This window comes from Vitis riparia, chromosome 11 (assembly GCF_004353265.1).
Source record: "Vitis riparia cultivar Riparia Gloire de Montpellier isolate 1030 chromosome 11, EGFV_Vit.rip_1.0, whole genome shotgun sequence".
Classification (NCBI taxonomy): Eukaryota; Viridiplantae; Streptophyta; class Magnoliopsida; order Vitales; family Vitaceae; genus Vitis; species Vitis riparia.
Genome location: NC_048441.1, coordinates 8,782,915 through 8,800,752, shown reverse-complemented (window position 1 = coordinate 8,800,752; position 17,838 = coordinate 8,782,915). Strand labels below are relative to the sequence as shown.

Here is a 17,838-nt window from a genome sequence, read left to right as displayed (position 1 = left end):
GATTGAAAAGGTTTGAATTTGGTTTAGTTTTAATTTTGATTCATATAGATTGAGAAAGTTTAATTTGTGTTTGTTTAGTTTTAATTTTGATTCATATTAAATTGAGAAAGTTTGAATTTTGTTTAATTTTAATTTGATCTATTATATTAGATTGAAAAAGTTGAAATTTTTGTTTAGTTTAGATTTGACCCTTGTTATTAGATTGAACGTTAGGTTTTTTTTATGTTAAATTTGATTCTTGAATCTAGATTGATGTTAGATTGATATTAGATTTTTTTAGGTTAGTTCAATTCTTGAATTTAATTTGAAAGATGGAGTTTTTGGATACTTGTTTTCATATATATATATATATATGGATAAAAGATTGAAAGTTAAAATTTCTTATGTTAGTTCATTATTGTTACTCTCAATTTATGTGTTTGATTGGTGTTTGATAAGTCTTGATTGATTTCATGTTAGCTTATTTGATCTAAAAATTGTTAATCTGTCACTTTGGTGATCCTTTCTTATTTTGATTTTTTTAAGGCCTTAGGAAAATAATGAATATTGGTTTTTACTCTCACCAGTAATAGTTTGGTTGGTTGTCCAATTTTTATTTTTTTTTTACTATGATTTTGTTTTCTTTTAGCTTACTCATTTGTGATCCTTATGTCTTATTATTTGCAAATTCTAAATTTTCTTCTCTTTTAAAAAGAAAACCTTTTCTCAAAAAAATCCTTATTAAAAAATTCACTAGAGCCCTTAAAGATCAATAACTTTTTCTTAAAAAAAAAAAAATATGCAACTAGATTTAATCCATTCACATTCTTTTCTTTGTTTTCAAAAATTCTGGTTTTCAGCAGAACATGAATTCAAGTTCATGGTCCTAAATAAATGAGCTAATTCTTAGCCTTGATGAGTTATATCAAGACTCATGCAAGGTTGCGAATCCATAAATTAGATTTGTGTACATCAAACGGAGATTTGGTGAAACCCCTACATGAAAATCATTTTTTAAAAACCTTTTATCGTTAGCTTATTCAATTTACTATATCTTTGAAAAGAAGATTCGATTTGACTTACTTGTAATTTTTTTAAATAAAAAAAATCAGTGGTTCCATGGTATTTTAGACTTTTAAAACTTGAATTTAGGACTTTCTTTGAGTTAAAAAGCACTTTTGACATGGAAGATATGAATGAGTCTATTGGGTGGTTATGTTTTCCAAATTTGGACACCCAAAATATGTTTGTGAAAAATAAATTATTAGATGACTCTGTAAATTGTTGTGATATTTTTCCTAAATTCTTGATTTCCTAAAAAAGAATTTTGATATATGAAATATTGAAATATATTTTTCCTAGTATGAGATATGATTTTGTGAAATCATACCTATTGTGTTGGACTAATTTTGGACGTATTAGATGTTTATATAATTTAAAAATTGTCTTGCATGTCTTATATATTTTTTTCTTGTTTTCATGAAAACTAGACACCTTGATTGATTTGTGTGATTTTTTGTATTATTTTAGGAGACCTCTGGTTATTTTAAATAAAAAATGTTTAATGCATGCCAGTGTTTTCTATAATTTTTGTAATTATGGAATTAATTTAAGCCTTGAATGATTGTTTGGCCATGTGGATGATAGACTAGACATGTAGGAAACGTTCCTTGGAATTTTTTACAATTTAATTCACACTCTAAATATTTTTTAAGAATTTGCTTTGCAAAGGCTCCTATTCTCACTACATGCTGATGATCTTGTACTGTACTTGACATGTTATTTATTCTAAAACTATTTGGCATATCTTGACTTAGTTTTGGCTTGTATTCTATAATGTAAATATCATGATGATGTTGTATGATTTTTTCCATGATGAAATAATATTTCTAGATATTTATTTAGGATTTTTCTTATGAATGTTGTTGTTTGACCCCTTTGTTGTATGTTTTGTTTTAGTCTTTAATTTTGGTATCTTTAACATTTTCATACATAGTTTAACTTTAACAATGATTTTATATGCATGTCCTTTGAGATAGATGATATTTCTTTGATTCTTGACATTTCATATAAGTTATATATATATATATCATATAATATTTTGAGTTTTTAATCATGTGATTCTTCTACTAATTATTATTATCTATAAATTAACCCTCTTTAACCTTATGAAAGCATCTTATAAGTAATTTATTCTATCTAGGTACATTTTTCACTTCTTATCTCTTAATTCTATGAATATGCATTTTTTTTATGTGTGAATGTCTTTATATTTGATATTGTTTTGATTGTTTTAATTGTTGCTTGATCTCTTGAATAAGAGGAAATGCATGTTGCATGTTATATTGTTAAACTAACCTTTGATGCTTTCATGAAAGCGCTTTGGGATGTATCTTACGTACACTCTTATCATTTTCCTACATGTGTTTGATTTCTTTGGTATGATTATTTTGGTGTGAATAGCATGTTCTTTGTTTTTAGATATAATTACATTTACCATCTTGTTGTATCCATGATATGCTAATTAATTATCATGCTTACTTCAACCTAGTTAGTAGATACATGTTTTAGGGACTTAGAGGGGTGCTATGACTTATTACCGTACATGCTCGATAATTAAGTAACTTGATCCCCGGACCTAAACTTGCACTACAAGGAAAATGTCAAAAGATGACGCTTTTTAAGTGTCAAGATAGATATAAGATGACGCTTTTTAAAAGCGTCATATATTAGACTGTCATCTTTTTAAATCGCATACGTTGACACTTTTTAGAAGCGTCATCTTCTTTGCACGTCAACCATGACACTCATAGTAAGTGTCATTATTTGAAACATTGACGCTTTATAAGTGTCATCATATGTTAATAATTTCATTCATGTCAATATTGACACTCAATGAAGCGTCATTGTATAGGTAGAAGCAACATTGACACTCAATATAAGTGTCATCTTATAACTTTTTATTTGTAAGAGCAACGTTGACACTTTATAAAGTGTCATTGTATAAGTAGAAGCAACATTGACACTCAATATAAGTGTCATCTTGTAGCTTTTTATTTGTAGGAGCAACATTGACACTCATAATAAGTGTCATCGTATAGCATTTTATACCTTGACACTAAAAAAAAATGTCATGTTTTTTTAACATCAACCTTAACGTTTTTGAGAAGTGTCATCTTCTGTTTATTCAAGTAAAGCATGACGCTTTAAAAAAGCGTCATCTTATCTCATATAAAATTTTAATAGCCCAGAAATTAAAATGTCCTAATTATGCCCTGTTTTATAATTTTCTATCAACAATTAAATTAATAATGAAAACTTAATTTAAGAATCTCCATTGACAAAAAGTATCAAATATGGTCTTCCTTTTTCACTATTACAATTTATCCATAAACATCATACATAATCAACAACTAAAACCAACAATTTTACAACTTCTTCTTCAACTTTGAATTGTTCATAACCTTCACTACATCTAGTTTTACATCATTTTTCTTCCAAGTGCAAAAGGATGGTTGTAACTCACTTTCTAGATGCTCAATCTGCAAAATAATTGAGGGTTACATATTTATTAGTATTAACAAATAGTTAAGAAACAACTTTGTAAATGAAATGTGTATATGCCAATTTTTAAATTTCCAAAATATCTTTCTTCCATTGCAATAAATTTCAAAATATCAAACGAACTCAACAAACTCCAATAATTTTATTAAACCAAATTTCTAAATATTTTAGAACTCTTATTCTATTTTTAAAAAAAAACAGAAAAAAAAAAAGTTTTTATCTCATTGACTATTTTGGTATGATTTTTATCTTATTTATGAAACTTCAACCATTAACATCTTCTCATTCTTCTTATAGGTTGTACAAGACATTAGATGTTTTGCATGAGAAGGAACTAAGGAATGAAAAAAAAAACAAAAAAAAAACTAGAAGTTCGAAAAATTATAAAATTGTAAATTAACATATTTATGTAAAATTATAAAATTGTGTTAAAATATCTATGTTCTTCTTATTGTATTAGTATATTTAATAATATGAGGATATCTATTATCTAAATATGGAACTTGCATGAAATGATCTCTAAACATGGAATTGATTCATAAAACTTACAATAACCACAACATGTTACCTCAAAATTCTTTTGATGATATATTTTGAATTGTTTGTGGGTGTCCTTCATCAAGAGCGGTAGTGACGTTGCTAATAGAATGAACTATGCCTTTTTGTACAACCTGAAGAATATATAATAAACAATTTAACAACCAATTAGTAAGAGGTGTTATTTCCTTCTTTCATAGGCTTATTTGTAAGAAGTCTTAAACTAACTTCCTATTTTTTATATAAAAGAAAATGGAAGTACAAGATATTATAGACTTTAAGCCCATTAGTATAGTAGGAGACCTTTATAAATTTAGATTAAAGAAGTTTATAACGCTAGTAATCTTAAAGACCAAAAATGCTTTTGTAGAGAATAGACAAATTCCTAATTCATGCACATGTAATGAAACTAAAGGCTCTACGAAAATGAGCTTGGACATGCAAGAATTTTTGTAGCTATGCTATTATAGGATTTCTCCAAATCTAACTGATAATAATTTGTAAAGGAAATATACAAAAGTTGTTACACCTACCATGTCTACTTGGCTTCACCTTTCAATATGCCAACTATACATCAATCATAATAGAGCAACCCCCAAAATGATCCATATTGAAAACACTGCCAACTAGGAGTACAAAGATATACATTAACAAATTATCATTGTGAATAAATCCATTATAAAATTAACATTAACAAAATATTGACTACATCTTTAAAAGAATATGAAGTTGTATTAGACTATAAGTTATAAGAGGTACCTTCAAACATGAGTAATGATTAACTGAGTCACTAACATAACCCAATCTGATCGAACTTCATTAATTTCCATTTCATTATATGATTTCTTCCCGCAAAACTAAATTGGAGTGACATATACAATTCACTAAGTTCAATTGACCAAAAAAAAAATGCTATAGTAAAATGACCACCATATGAATTGAATTGAGTGCAAACCTTTTATGTTAGTTGGTTTGGATTAGCAATGATTTCCTTCATATATCTCATCACATAATACCCACATTCCACACTACCTGGTTGTCTTGGGCACTATGGGAAAAGTATCAACAATTGCAATAAACACTAGAATGATGTTCTTACTTCTTTAGCATCTTATTGATGATCATATTAATAACCATCCATTTTCTAATTTTGTCATAAATTAAGTGGTGAAGCAATATATTTTAATCTAAACAAATAAGTACTTACAACCACTTTCACCCAAGTTGGCTCCCTCTTTGATGTTTTCTGTTTTTCCGGTGGGTTGATTCTCATTGCCCTACAAAAAGAATTAAAAAGATGTTATTTAGACACTATCAATTGTATTAAAATAGGAGAAAATATATACTTACATGTTAACTATGTCCTTAAGATCATCACATGGTTGACAGGCCATTGGATCAAGGTAATATGCAATCATTTTCTTCATCTCCAATGCCACTAACACCCAATGGAAACTAAAGAAAAGAAATGAAAATTGTAATATAGCATCCACAAATTCAAACATCACAAACTAACTTACAAACACCATATTGATATTTAGGATAAAAGGTTACTCTGGGTTGTATGGAATAAGCATATATTCAGCATGATTTGTATTCTTTAGTCGATCTGCAATAACCCTTGACCTGTTTTCCTTGCTTCCCTCTCCCATTCCAGCTTTTGAGACCAATGCTGGATTGACAAAAACATATCGTTCGGCCTGCTTTGCATCAATCAACTTTCTATGCAAATGCCTGATTATAACCCACATGACAAGTTATCAACAATCATTATAGGTCATTAGAAAATAACCTTCTATCTCATAATCTTGTGAAAAGTCATTCAAAAATTATAAAATCCCCTACCAGATGTAGTATAAAATACAATTGGATGACACTTCTTTTAATGATATTATCATTTCCATATCTTCTTTCATCATGAAGGTCTTGCAACTCTCACCAAAAACATCATATGGGAAGTTTATAGGGTGTGCTCTTGATGTACTCAGCATAAGGCCAACCAATGTCTCAAAATTTTTCATATCTTGTGGTTTTTCACCCTTGGATTTGACTTCAACTTCATTTACTTTTTGTTTCTTTGCTTTCTTAGATGCCTGTACAATTAAGAACCATGGTACAAATCAAATTAACTAGTTTATATATATATATATATATATATATATATAAGTCACTATAAAGTTTGGTAATTAAATTTACTTACTAAGATGGGAGTACGGATGATGACCAAATCAGTTGGCCACAAAACTTGGTAACCAATTACAGCCCCAACAGTAGTAGTTTGTCCAGGAATAGGAATGGGAAGGGTTGCACTTGAATTATAAGGAGCATCAACAACTACTAAATAGTTGGGACCACATTCAAGTATAATTGTTCCACCTGCCACTATATTTTCCTTGGTGCCTATGGCCAGCTCACATTTTCTAACCTACAAAACTCAATTCACAATAATCACTTCAATATTAGTGGGTTTATACAAAACTAACATAAATGCATTATCATCATCAATCACCTTATAGCTCCTATTACAATGATAAATGCAATTTCATTTACATTCAATTGCAACAAACTTGCATGATAACATTTCAGTCCATTGCACATAACTCAACCCATAATTTAGACATATCCTATTATATGTTGCCACGTCAAAGAAGACCATATATGTTGCCACCAACATTTGAAGTCAATTCAAATAACAAAATTAAATTAAATTATTTCTCGTATTAGAGGAAACTTTGTCATCAAATTAGCTTAACTGAATAAATACCTTCTTCTGTGGTTCTATTGCTTCTGGTGGGGTCACATCTTCAACTTTACGGATTGGCTTATCCACTGCTTCTGGTAGGAGAAGTTGTTTTTGCTTCATGTTTGAACTGCTAACATCAGATTAGGGAGTAACAGCTCCTACTTGAGACTGTTTTGCTAGCACTTCTGCTTGAAATATTCTTTGTTCTTATTTAGATGTTGCTATAAAATCCCTGACAGCATGATTTGCAACACTATTGAAATATTGGCGAGGTGTGTAGTGCTTCCCTTTGGCCCTAACTCGACCACTATACTCAGGAGTACCCAATGCTTCCACAAGTATATCATTACTTCCACTAACACTTCTACCATTCTCTTGAGACTCTTTCAATAGCTTGTCCTTAAAAAATATTAATTATAAAGTTAAATTGCAAATTTGTTATTGTAAATAACTTATTATAAATATATGTAATTAAAATTGAAAAATATTCACTTACTATTTTCTCAATTACTGGTATGGCCACTTCATCAAAGGTGTCGTCCTTTTTTTCCCTTGCTTTCTTCCATAATATGCTTCGATCAATAGTTTCAGTTGATCCACTTGCAACCATCTTTCAAAATAGGACAATGTATAATATAATTATCATATAACCCTATTATGTATTATGCATAAAATAAATAAAAAGCAATTAATAGGCTTACACTTACCATCTCTTCCTCAAGACCGGCATATCCTTTCCTACTTAGATGGTGATTATAAATGTTTCTCTTTCTTCTTTCTTTTTGAATTTCTCGATATTCCTATAAATTAAAATTTTATAATTAATGAATGTGAATAAGAGGTATGTAAAGAGTCTTAATTATACCTTAAAGTTGTCAGACAATCTATCTTTGACAAATATTGTCCAATCTTCATCCTCAATAAAAGTATATTGAATTGGTGGTCTTTTGAGGAGCTCCGGTTGGTCTTCGAAAGGAAGAATGTACTTCACTGTTAGCAAGTTCTTAAAGGACCGAAAGCATTTTCCCATTGTTAACATACAATTCCTCTTGCTTTTATGATTTAATGAAAAAGCAGTCTGCACATTAATACCAAACTTTAGTAATTTCAAGAAGTTAAGAATGATAGACATTTTGCATCAAAGTGATTTAAATAAAAAATGGTTACCTAAATGTTGTCCCATAACTTATCCTTCAACTGTTTAGGTACAACATGCCAAGTTTTATATCTTATTGGCACCATAGTGCGTGCTAACACGCCTAAGTAGCTTGTTAGATGAACTGTTGATTCTCCTATGAAAACGCCATCAAGATTGTACTTAACCGGCAACTTAACCCCTTTGCTTCTGTTTTTTATAATCATATGCTTCCGTGTCATCCCTCTGTACTTCCTTTTTATGAGTTTTTCTCATTCCTTTGTCTCCATTCTTGTAACAAAAAAAATAAATAATGATAAAGATTAGTTAAAATTATATTGCATATAACCTAGTCAAAGAATAATTGTAAAACATAACTTTTCAAAGAAACAAATCCATAATCATTGCACAATGAAATGTAATAGATCATGAATTCAATAGATCTTTTTAGAATTGTTCATCATATAACAAGGATAACACTTCATTTAAACTTTTTTTTGTCCCGCTTTGTTTAACATTTCATTTATTTTAAGCAACCCAAGGGCCTTTGTATAAGAAAGCTAAATTTGCAGTAGGAATTTCCTATAAGAATCAACATGGAAGGAGCACGTGGTTTCAACAAGTTCATCAAGTCCATAAGAACTTATGAAAGCTTTTGGACTATCAGTTTGTGTTACATTAAGTTTGGAAAACACAACATGCATATTGATAATAAAAAATTTCATAATTTTTTTACTCACAAACATAACTAATTTAGTATCTTCCATGCACAATTTAGGGAAAAGGTTTTAGTAAATATGTTATTGGGAGATGTTAAAGAATGGTCAATATTTTGTGCAAAAAAATAAAGAAAGGATAAAAATTACCTGTTTTGTGGCTGTTGCAACCCATTCCATGGCCTTTATTCATACATTAGCATTAAAATACAGCTACATAGAGGATTTGTTCTCAATCCAAATCCCCTCACAATCGCCTCGCATACATGTTGCATCTGAGTCATCCATTACATCAAACGCTTCAATTTGTGGCAATGCCCCTATAAAGGGATGGTGTTCAATCGAATTGTCAACAAAGTCTTCACCTCCTTCCATATCCAAGAAATCTTTTTGAGGAGTTGACAAAACAACCGATCATCTTGGATCAAGTTGGTCTTGCACATAAAATACTTGCTTAGCTTGGGATGCCAAAATGAAAGGATCTGATTTATGAGCAATTTTGCTAAAGTCAACTAATGTAAAGCCAAGATCATCAACTTTTATGCCATTTTTATTATCAACCCAATCACACTTGAAAACCGGTATCCTAAACATGGTATAATCAAGGTCCCAGATCTCGGTAATAATGCCATAGAAACAAAGCTCACCAAACACTGGATTTTGATCCTTTGCACTTGCGATTTGCATTGTTGAAGCTACAATACTAACTCCACTATTTTGGGTAGCTCGTAAGTCATCTCGTTCCTTGGTATGGTATCGACACCCATTAATGACATATCCATGATATTTAGAGACATAATGGCTAGGACCATGAGCTATCCACTTAAGGGTTTCAGATATAGGTTCATTATTACCAATTGCAGCTTCAATCTGTAATATAAATAATAGTTATTATGCATGTTAAACATTAGTAAAAAGAATACTTCACATTTTAACACCATTCCAATACCTTTTTTCTCAACCAATAAGTAAAAGTCCGCAGGTGTTCATCCGAGCCACTTTTGTCTTTTTTATTGACGAGGATTTTTCAATTTCAACCATTCCATGTGCTCTCTATGTAATTATTTATAAGAAATTCAAAGTTAATGTCTTAAAGTTATTTTAAGTATCAAACACAAATATTAAGTGTTAGTGGTTCTTACTCAATATAAGGTTGAACAATAGTTGTATTCTCTAAAACATAATGATGTGCATGTAACCACAAATTGGAATCAATTGTCACAACTTGACCTCCAGGTATTGGTGCCCCAACTTTTTGGTCAATGTTTGCACTAATAGGAATCCCAATCGCATCTACATTTGATAAATACTCTGTACAAAATTCAATAGCTTCCTCTGCAATATAGCATTCAGCGATACAACCTTCGGGCCGATTACGGTTTCGTACATACCCTTTCAAAACTTTCATGAATCTTTCAAATGGGTACATCCACCTTAGGTAAACTGGTCCACAAAGTCTCACCTCCCTTACAAGATGTACAGTAAAATGAAGCATGATATCAAAGAAGGAAGGTGGAAAGTACTTCTCAAGCAAGCATAATGTCACCACCAAATCATTTTGTAACTTATCCAGTGCAGACACATCAACCACTTTGCTACACAAAGCATTGAAAAAAAAGCTTAATCTACAAATAGCATGCTTTACATGCTTTGGCAAAAGGGATCGTAATGACATTGGCAATAACTGTTGCATTAATGTATGATAGTCATGCGATTTAAGACCATAAAGCTTCAAGTCTTCCATTGACACAAGGTTTCTCATGTTAGAGCAATAACCTTCAGGAACCTTTAATTGTGATAAAGTTTGGCAAAAAACCTTTTTCTCCACTTTAGATAACATATAACATGCAGGTAGGAGATAAGTTCGATTTGATTCAAACCTTGGCCCCAATTCACACCTTAAGCCCATCTCTAGCAGGTCTAGGCGAGAATTAAGTCCATCTTTCGTCTTACCTGGAATGTTGAGTAAGGTACCAATGATGCTTTCACAAACATTCTTCTCTATGTGCATTACATCCAAGCTATGACGAACATGTAGGTATTTCCAATACTCAAGATCAAAGAATATGGACTTCTTTTTCCAACAATTTGTAGTATTGACATTCAACTTGCCTCGGGAGTTTTTATTTTTTCCCCATGAATTAGAAATGACATCAATTTTCCTTAGGATTTCCTCTCCACTCAATGGTTGCGGAGGTGAGCTAAACTCTTGTTTACCATTAAATGCCTTCTTTGTTTCCTAAAAGGATGGTTGCAAGGAAGAAATCTTCTTGACCTGTATATGAGTTCTTTTTCCCATGCTTCAATCTGTGAGAGTATGTATCTTCCCCACATATGGGACATGCAAAATATCCTTTAACTACACAACCAGATAAGTTTCCATATGCAGGAAAATCATTGATTGTCCATAGTAGAACAACTCTTAATGTAAAGACTCTTGCTGATGCACATCATAACATTCAACCCCTACATCCCACAACATTTTTAAGTCATCCAATAATGGTGCTAAATAAACATCAATGTCATTTCCAGGTTGTCGTGGACCTGATATTAATAAAGATAGCATCATAAACTTCCTTTTCATGCACAACCAAGGAGGAAGGTTGTAAATGACCATTATAATAGGCCAACAACTATGTCTACTGCTCATTGAACTATGAGGATTTATACCATCTGCTGAAATGCAAGTCTAAGGTTTCTAGGTTTGAAGCAAAATCAGGCCATCTGTGATCAACTAGCTTCCATGATGGGGAGTCAGATGGATGATGCATTTTACCATCAAATTCTCTTTCTTGAGCATGCCATATGAGGTCTTTTGCAATTTTTGGGGACTGAAACAATCTTCTAAATCTTGGAATAGGAGGAAAATACCACATTACTTTTGCAGGGACTCCCTTCCTCTTTTTAGTACCTGTTCCATCTAACTTCCACCTTGAAGTTCCACAAGTAGGACAAGAAGTTGCATCCTTCAACTCATTTCTATACAATATGCAATCATTGGGACATGCATGTATTTTCTCATATTCCATTCCCAATGTATTCAATGTTTTTTTTGCTTCATACATAGACAGAGGCAACTCATTGTTTAAAGGCAACATATCTCCAAGAATACTTAAAAGCTCTGAAAAGCTTTTATCAGACCATCCATGTCGTGCTTTCAGGTTGTATAATTTGACCAATGCAGATAACTTTGTAAAGTTTCTACAACCAGGATATAAAGGTTTTTGAGCATCTTCAAGTAATGTTTCAAACAATTTTGGGTCATTCTTACGATCATCATATGCAACTTGAACCATTTCTATTGTACTATCCACATCGTTAAATTCAACTGTATGATGTCATTCTGCCCTACTAGTTGGTGGTCCACTTGGAGCAGCGTCTCCATGCCAATACCATGTATGGTAACTCTGATCAATTCCATAGAAGAATAAATGTTCTCTAATTTTTTGAGGAGTGTGGAATATCATATTACCACACTGAAGGCATGGACATTTAATGGAGTTTTTATATGTGGAATATTGTAATGCAAATGCGATAAAGCTTTCTACCCCATTTGCATAATCCTTTGATCTCCTATCCTTTGACATCCAAGAACAATCCATTTGATGCACAAGAGATAAACACAACTCCTAGATACCACCAACAACTAAAGTTATTAATAAAATCCTATTAATAGGCTTAAAATATATAATCTACCAAATTAAAATTTCCCATATTGTCACAAAACTTAGACCAATCCAAAATACGACAATGTGCAAGTCCTCTAACAATAAGCAATATGACAAGAAACATAATTAGTATATTAGGTTATTCAATATTAGCATAAAAAATGGATCTTAGTTCATTCATGATGTTTGCTTTATTCATGAATAGGAATGAAAAGCAAGATCTAACTTTTAGTCTTCTCTTATATTATTGAATACACCAAGTTTGAAATTTTAAAAACACATAACCACATGAGACAATGATACCATGAACTAAAACAATTAACGAATGGAACTAAGATTCGAATGAATAGAAGCAAGTGATTTATACATGATTTAGGCATTCTAACATCTCCAACATCCTTAATTTGGTGGTGGTTCCTATCCCATATAGGAATACATAATCCCTATGTGTCAATTGCCAATATACTTAAATTCATTTTAAAGAAATTTCGGCAGCAGTTCCCTATAGTTCTCCAAGTACACAAAATGGATAAGGCACAATATGTGACCTTGTCCAAATATGCACCCAGAGAACAAGAAGAAAGACTACCAAATTTTCTAAAAATTGAATTAAGAACAAGCAATTAACTTCATAGATATCATGTTTTCCTATACTGTCCAACTGGACAATTCAAACATCATTTGCAGAGAAAAGATCTTTATCACATGGAAGACAAATTTAGTAGTTGTCAACTTGAAACTGGCTTAAATATACCCACATTTCACATTTTGACAACTTATTGTCTTAGTATGTAATAAGAGAAACTTCTGTCTCACAATGATACTTGAATGGGAATTCTAAGGTTTCATGCATGCATAGTTGATTAAAACTAAAACATAAATACTTATTAAAATATTACATCTAGTTATGTATTATAAATTATTCATATCAATTGCAATGGTGAAATAGGAAAATATTGTTTGTAAGCATCACATTGTAGGCCTAAGTTCACAAACTTGGCTAAATCCATTAAAGACCCACTACATAAAGTTCATGTTAAAATTGGTTCATCTCCAACCCCCAAAATGATTTATCAAAGTTACTCATTTTTTAGAGTCTTGATTAATTAGATAATCAATATAGATACATATAATTTGTATTAATATAATATCATGATATTTTTTTCATTTTGTTTTTAGGCTTAGACTTGGGTAGATTTCCCAAGTAAGGCTAAAGTAGAGCTAAGCCGCACCTTGACATGTGTTCTACTTATGTTGGGGGTGACCATTCTAGTTTGTGGTCATAAGTGGGGTGTCAAATCTCAATTAGTTTATTGAATAGATGAACCAAACATGATGTTATTATTAATTAGATAACATGTTGTGTAACCCATTTAAAAATGAAGTTGAATATCATCTTTTGTAACATAAGCAATGAAGCCTATGTCAAATTGTGAAGCTTAAATTAGTAGTAAATGTTGCACTTCGCTTGGGATGTCGGGGGTCGAGCTGCCCGCAAATGGAACAACACCAGAACCATTTCCAAATCTTCTAGAGAACATAAGAACTAGAGAACAAAAACAGAGGAGAGACACAACTGAGCCTAAAAACAGAGGTATAGTATCTTTTTATCGGAGATGCAAACCAAGAAAATAACTGATAATAAACAAAAACCACAACAGATTTGCAAGCATTCACACTCAAATCCCAGAAATCAATAGTGAAGAATGTGAATCCATGGGAAAACGAGAACATATGGGCTCGTACCCGACAACTATCTCTTCTAGGTTTTTTCTTCTCCCTTCTTTTCTTTCCTCTGTTCCTCTGGTTCTTCGACCTTTCCTCCTTGCTTACCTCTTCAACCGAAGGCACCTGCCTTTGCTGCCTCTTGCCTCTCCCAACCTACGAATCTAAAAAAACCCTAGCTTTCTCTCATATCTCCATTCATTTCCTTTCTCTCAATCCAGCACCCAAATAGTCAATCGGTGGAACATCCATGAATGCTATCTTCTTGATTTGGAGTAAGAACTTCATTTTCTCAATCAAAATTGGTTGGAGCTTGCTGGTTCAGTTAGAGACATATTTGGTAATGAAACTTGAGTGTGGGCATCGGGTATGGAAAAGGGTTTATTACATTTATCACTTTTTTTTAATTGAAAAATGTGAGTAATTATAAAATGAACAGAAAATGACGCTTTTAAAAGCGCCAAGGTTGAGGTTCTCCTACAATGGCACTTAAAAAAGCGTCATTATTTGAAATGCATTGTACAATGACGCTTTTAAAAGTGCCAAGGTTGAGGTTCTCCTACAATGGCACTTAAAAAAGCGTCATTATTTGAAATTCATTGTACAATGACACTTAAAAAAGCGCCATTATTTAAAAAAGTCATTATTTCTCCCATTAAAGCGCCAAGATAATGCAAGCGTCATTAATACCCATTTTTGAGAATAAATAATGGCACTTTATATAAGTGTCAAGAAAAAAAAACGTCATAAATTACATTTTTTGTAGTAGTGTTGGGTTTTTTTTCAAAGACGTGCTTTCCCCAAAAGTTCTAAGGAGTTTTTTTTTTCTTAAGGTTTTAGTTTCTCATTTTTATTTTCCCTTTAAAAAAAATAAGTGACAACTCCAATTTTATAAAATATAGTTTTTCACCTAAAAAGGCAAGTCTCACCATCGAGTGGGGATGCACATGGAAAACGCAAGTACACACTAGCTAACTCAAAATTAAAATGAATGGAAAACTATAGAATATAGTCTAATTAAGGCACTTAATATATATTGTAACACCCAAGGGTCAAGTTGGCCCAAAAATATAATTTTTGGCCCATTGGCTTAAGTTTTAGGCCCCATAGGTTTAAAGTCATATGGGCTTAAATTTTGGATTGTAAGAGAATAAAAATATTAATATTAGTATTAATAATATAAAAACCTTAAAACACATTCTGAGTACACTTTTAGACACTATTAAGATCAAAAGTCAAAGATAAGTTGGGATTTCAGATCTAAGGTGAAGAGGAGGATTTATTTATTATTTTTTTTGTTATTTTTGTTTAACAAATAATTGGAAAAAGAAATAATTAATAGAAAAGCATGCTATTAAATAAATCACTGTTTAGACGAATATAGAATTTATAAATCTTTAACATAGAGAGTTTTTTACTAAAGATTTGAGAAGAAGAAATTAACCCAAAAATGGAAGTTTGAATTTTGTGAAAATATCTCATGGATCCATACATTTTATTTTTAGTGAGTATATATACATATATATATATATATATATATAAAGTCTTATTGGTAAGATCAAATCTCACACCCATTATGTTCTATTTTCGTGGGTAAATTTATAAGGCATTGCAAGTAGATACTAAGATAAAATGTTATGCATTTTGATTTTTTGTTGTTGTGGGTGAATCCATAGGACACTACATATGGCGAATATAGGAATTCACATGTGGATATTTTAATATTATTGTGGAAAACTTTGAGAATAGAAGAATGTGGTTGTGAAATTTTTGTGTTTTTAGTATTAAAAAAATAATAAGATGTTGTTTGTGACTAATATATATATATATATTTTAGTCCTATAGGTTCAAAAGTGTTTTCAGTGTGATTTTGAGGTATAGAATAATTAATGATAATAAAAATTTAAATAAATGATTTAGATGGCTGGATACCATAAAATATTAGGCTAAAATTCCTTAGAAATGAAATTTGAGTAATTATTTAAGAAAAACAAGTTAAATCAACCTAAGTAATGGATTAATTTACCTAATTTTGGTATAGGGTTAATTGATAATAAATATATATTTAGAGTAATATTTATAATTAAGACTTTAATTTAAAGGATTCTTTTAAATGTGATTCATAAGAACTTTCCGCAACTGTGTTCCTTTAAGTTTATCTAATTCAAGGAAGGGGATTTTGTAAAAGCATGTTATTTTTTATATAAATAATCAAGTATATTTTTGTGAATTCTAAAAAATGTTTAGATAAGTTCGAAACTCTAAAATCAAGAATTATTTTGATTTGACTATATTTTTACTTTACATGTGCATTCTAGTTATTTGACCCTATTTAATAATGGAAATGACGTTGACCTTTATTATCTTTGGTGGGGGGTAATGATGATCTAAAATCCCAGTCATTATGGCAGTTATTGATCTATGGTATACCATTAGATTGGTTCTGGTTCCACTCACCAATCTATAAGTCCCACTATGATGTGCACCTCTATAAGTCGTATTATGATGTGTACTTCTCTTAACAATTAGAATTTTGTTATGACTATACGCATGTTTATCAAGAAATTTGATTTAATTCTTTTTTAAAAATAGCACATCTAATAGAAGTTTGTTTTGTACAGATTGTACTCATATTATAAGAATTCCTTACTTCATTTTTTGAAAAAATAAAAAATAAATGTACTTAATATCTACTCCTTATAGGCTTTGAGCTCACTTCTTTTATTAAATGTTTTCAGGTAACTTGATTTTGGGAAGAAGTGACATAGGTAGGAAGGGCTCGAGAAGATATTTTATTTGTTTAGATATTTCCATACCATTAGTTAAGTAGCCATTTAACATAGTGGTCCATTATATTTTTTGTAAACCTCACGTCTCAGGTTCAACTCCCTACCATTGAAGCTTTATTTATTGTTTCCAAAACCTATCCCATATCGTAAACCTACAAACATTTATGTAGTATTTATACCTGCACACGGAGAAAGCAAGCGGACCTGGAAGGAAGGGACGTAGCATTTCATTGGACGGTTCAACTCACATACGTGGATGACAATATTTGGAGCTTGATCAAAAGAAATTTGATTTACTGCTTCAATTGATTGAACCAAAATGAGGGAGGACTATTTTTAAGAGTAACAGAAACCATTTGTATTTTCCTTAAAGTGAAACTAAATCATTTATCATCCTTAAAAGCATGTTTGATGACAATTTTGAATAGATGTTTTAAGGTGAAAATTGACAGCAAAGAATTCGAGCTTTCATTGGACGGACTGGAAGAACTTGGCACTCCTTTGGCTGATCAATTTACCACTCCTATTTGAGATGGAATTCCTTATGGAGTCACAAACTAAAATCAAAAGTAGAAAATCGGAAGGTGTGTGCCTGATCAATTGTAAACTGCCTCTTTTGGATTAAACTCTTGAACAAGAAAGTAACCGTAAAATTAGCTTCGAATCTACTAACTGGGGTATTAATTAATTGTGTTTTTGAATCCGACCCTATCTTTTTCTTCTTTTTTTTTCCCCTTTAAATCTCTGCCAAACTTTAAAATAATGCAAAAACCAGTGATTCCACCGGATCAGACTCATGGCATGGGCATATAGATTTGCCGCCCTCCTTCTTGGGTGGTTCCTTTTAATCACACCCACCATTGGGGAACATGAATAAGCATCCACAAGAATTAAAAAATTGCTTGCACATGAGTGTAATGAATGCTTTTTTAATCAAATCTCCAAAAGTTTACGACTTCATCAACCAAAATAAAGTGAAGGG

The 17,838-nt window shown here is 31.1% G+C and overlaps 1 protein-coding gene and 2 long non-coding RNA genes across 3 annotated transcripts; all 3 read right to left on the bottom strand.

Annotated features, from left to right (window-relative positions):
- Positions 1-3,316: 3,316 nt before the first annotated feature.
- On the bottom strand, positions 3,317-4,169 carry LOC117925757. The gene is made up of 2 exons (XR_004653028.1): positions 4,112-4,169; positions 3,317-3,521 (listed from the first exon to the last, which is right to left on the bottom strand). It is a non-coding gene; the product is annotated as an uncharacterized LOC117925757 (long non-coding RNA).
- An 869-nt stretch (positions 4,170-5,038) lies between these two features.
- On the bottom strand, positions 5,039-6,071 carry LOC117924734. The gene is made up of 5 exons (XM_034843453.1): positions 5,926-6,071; positions 5,707-5,814; positions 5,431-5,535; positions 5,288-5,357; positions 5,039-5,128 (listed from the first exon to the last, which is right to left on the bottom strand). The coding sequence occupies exons 1-5, from the start codon at positions 6,069-6,071 to the stop codon at positions 5,039-5,041; spliced, it is 519 nt and encodes a 172-aa protein (XP_034699344.1).
- A 381-nt stretch (positions 6,072-6,452) lies between these two features.
- LOC117925597 lies at positions 6,453-6,960 on the bottom strand. The gene is made up of 2 exons (XR_004652992.1): positions 6,845-6,960; positions 6,453-6,505 (listed from the first exon to the last, which is right to left on the bottom strand). It is a non-coding gene; the product is annotated as an uncharacterized LOC117925597 (long non-coding RNA).
- Between the last annotated feature and the right edge of the window lie 10,878 nt (positions 6,961-17,838).

Bases quoted from the DNA above. Each gene is read 5' to 3' on its own strand.
- LOC117924734 (XM_034843453.1), bottom strand. From the start codon at position 6,071: ATGCTGAGTACATCAAGAGCACACCCTATAAACTTCCCATATGATGTT. The intron at 5,358-5,430 runs GTAAGTATATAT...TTCTTTTTGTAG, and splicing joins CTTAAGGACATAGTTAACAT to GGCAATGAGAATCAACCCAC. The intron at 5,129-5,287 runs GTAAGTACTTAT...CTTTTCCCATAG, and splicing joins CAACTTGGGTGAAAGTGGTT to TGCCCAAGACAACCAGGTAG.